The sequence below is a fragment of the Frankliniella occidentalis genome, unplaced genomic scaffold (assembly GCF_000697945.3).
Source record: "Frankliniella occidentalis isolate FOCC.00 unplaced genomic scaffold, Focc_3.1 Scaffold137, whole genome shotgun sequence".
In the NCBI taxonomy this organism is placed as follows: domain Eukaryota; kingdom Metazoa; phylum Arthropoda; class Insecta; order Thysanoptera; family Thripidae; genus Frankliniella; species Frankliniella occidentalis.
Genome location: NW_026267264.1, coordinates 34,850 through 35,109, shown reverse-complemented (window position 1 = coordinate 35,109; position 260 = coordinate 34,850). Strand labels below are relative to the sequence as shown.

The following is a 260-nucleotide window of genomic DNA, read 5'->3' as shown; positions in this document are numbered from 1 at the left end:
CGCTCCACGACCCCGCCATGTTCGCCTCCCGCCGGGGCCCGGGGACGCGCGCCCGCCGACACCAGCTGCAGCCGCTGCTCCTCCTGGTCGTGGCCGCCTGGCCTGGTGAGAGCCGACACGCCAGTGACCCTCCGTCCCTTCACCCTATTTAGCCGGCTCCTGGGAAAATATCAGCGGGCTAATGTTATAGCACTGCACTGTAATTCTGGATATGACGTTTTTTTACACATTTCCGTGTGATAAAATGCCCTGAGTCATAA

The 260-nt window shown here is 60.0% G+C and overlaps 1 protein-coding gene across 1 annotated transcript in view; it reads left to right on the top strand.

Annotated features, from left to right (window-relative positions):
* LOC113210063 (trypsin-1-like) overlaps positions 1 to 260 on the top strand; it is a 7,220-nt gene continuing 6,960 nt past the window's right edge. Inside the window, exon 1 of the mRNA XM_052270769.1 lies at positions 1 to 105. Coding sequence (XP_052126729.1) covers positions 18 to 105 — 88 coding nt within the window. The 5' untranslated portion in view covers positions 1 to 17. The remainder of the gene's footprint in view (positions 106 to 260) is intronic.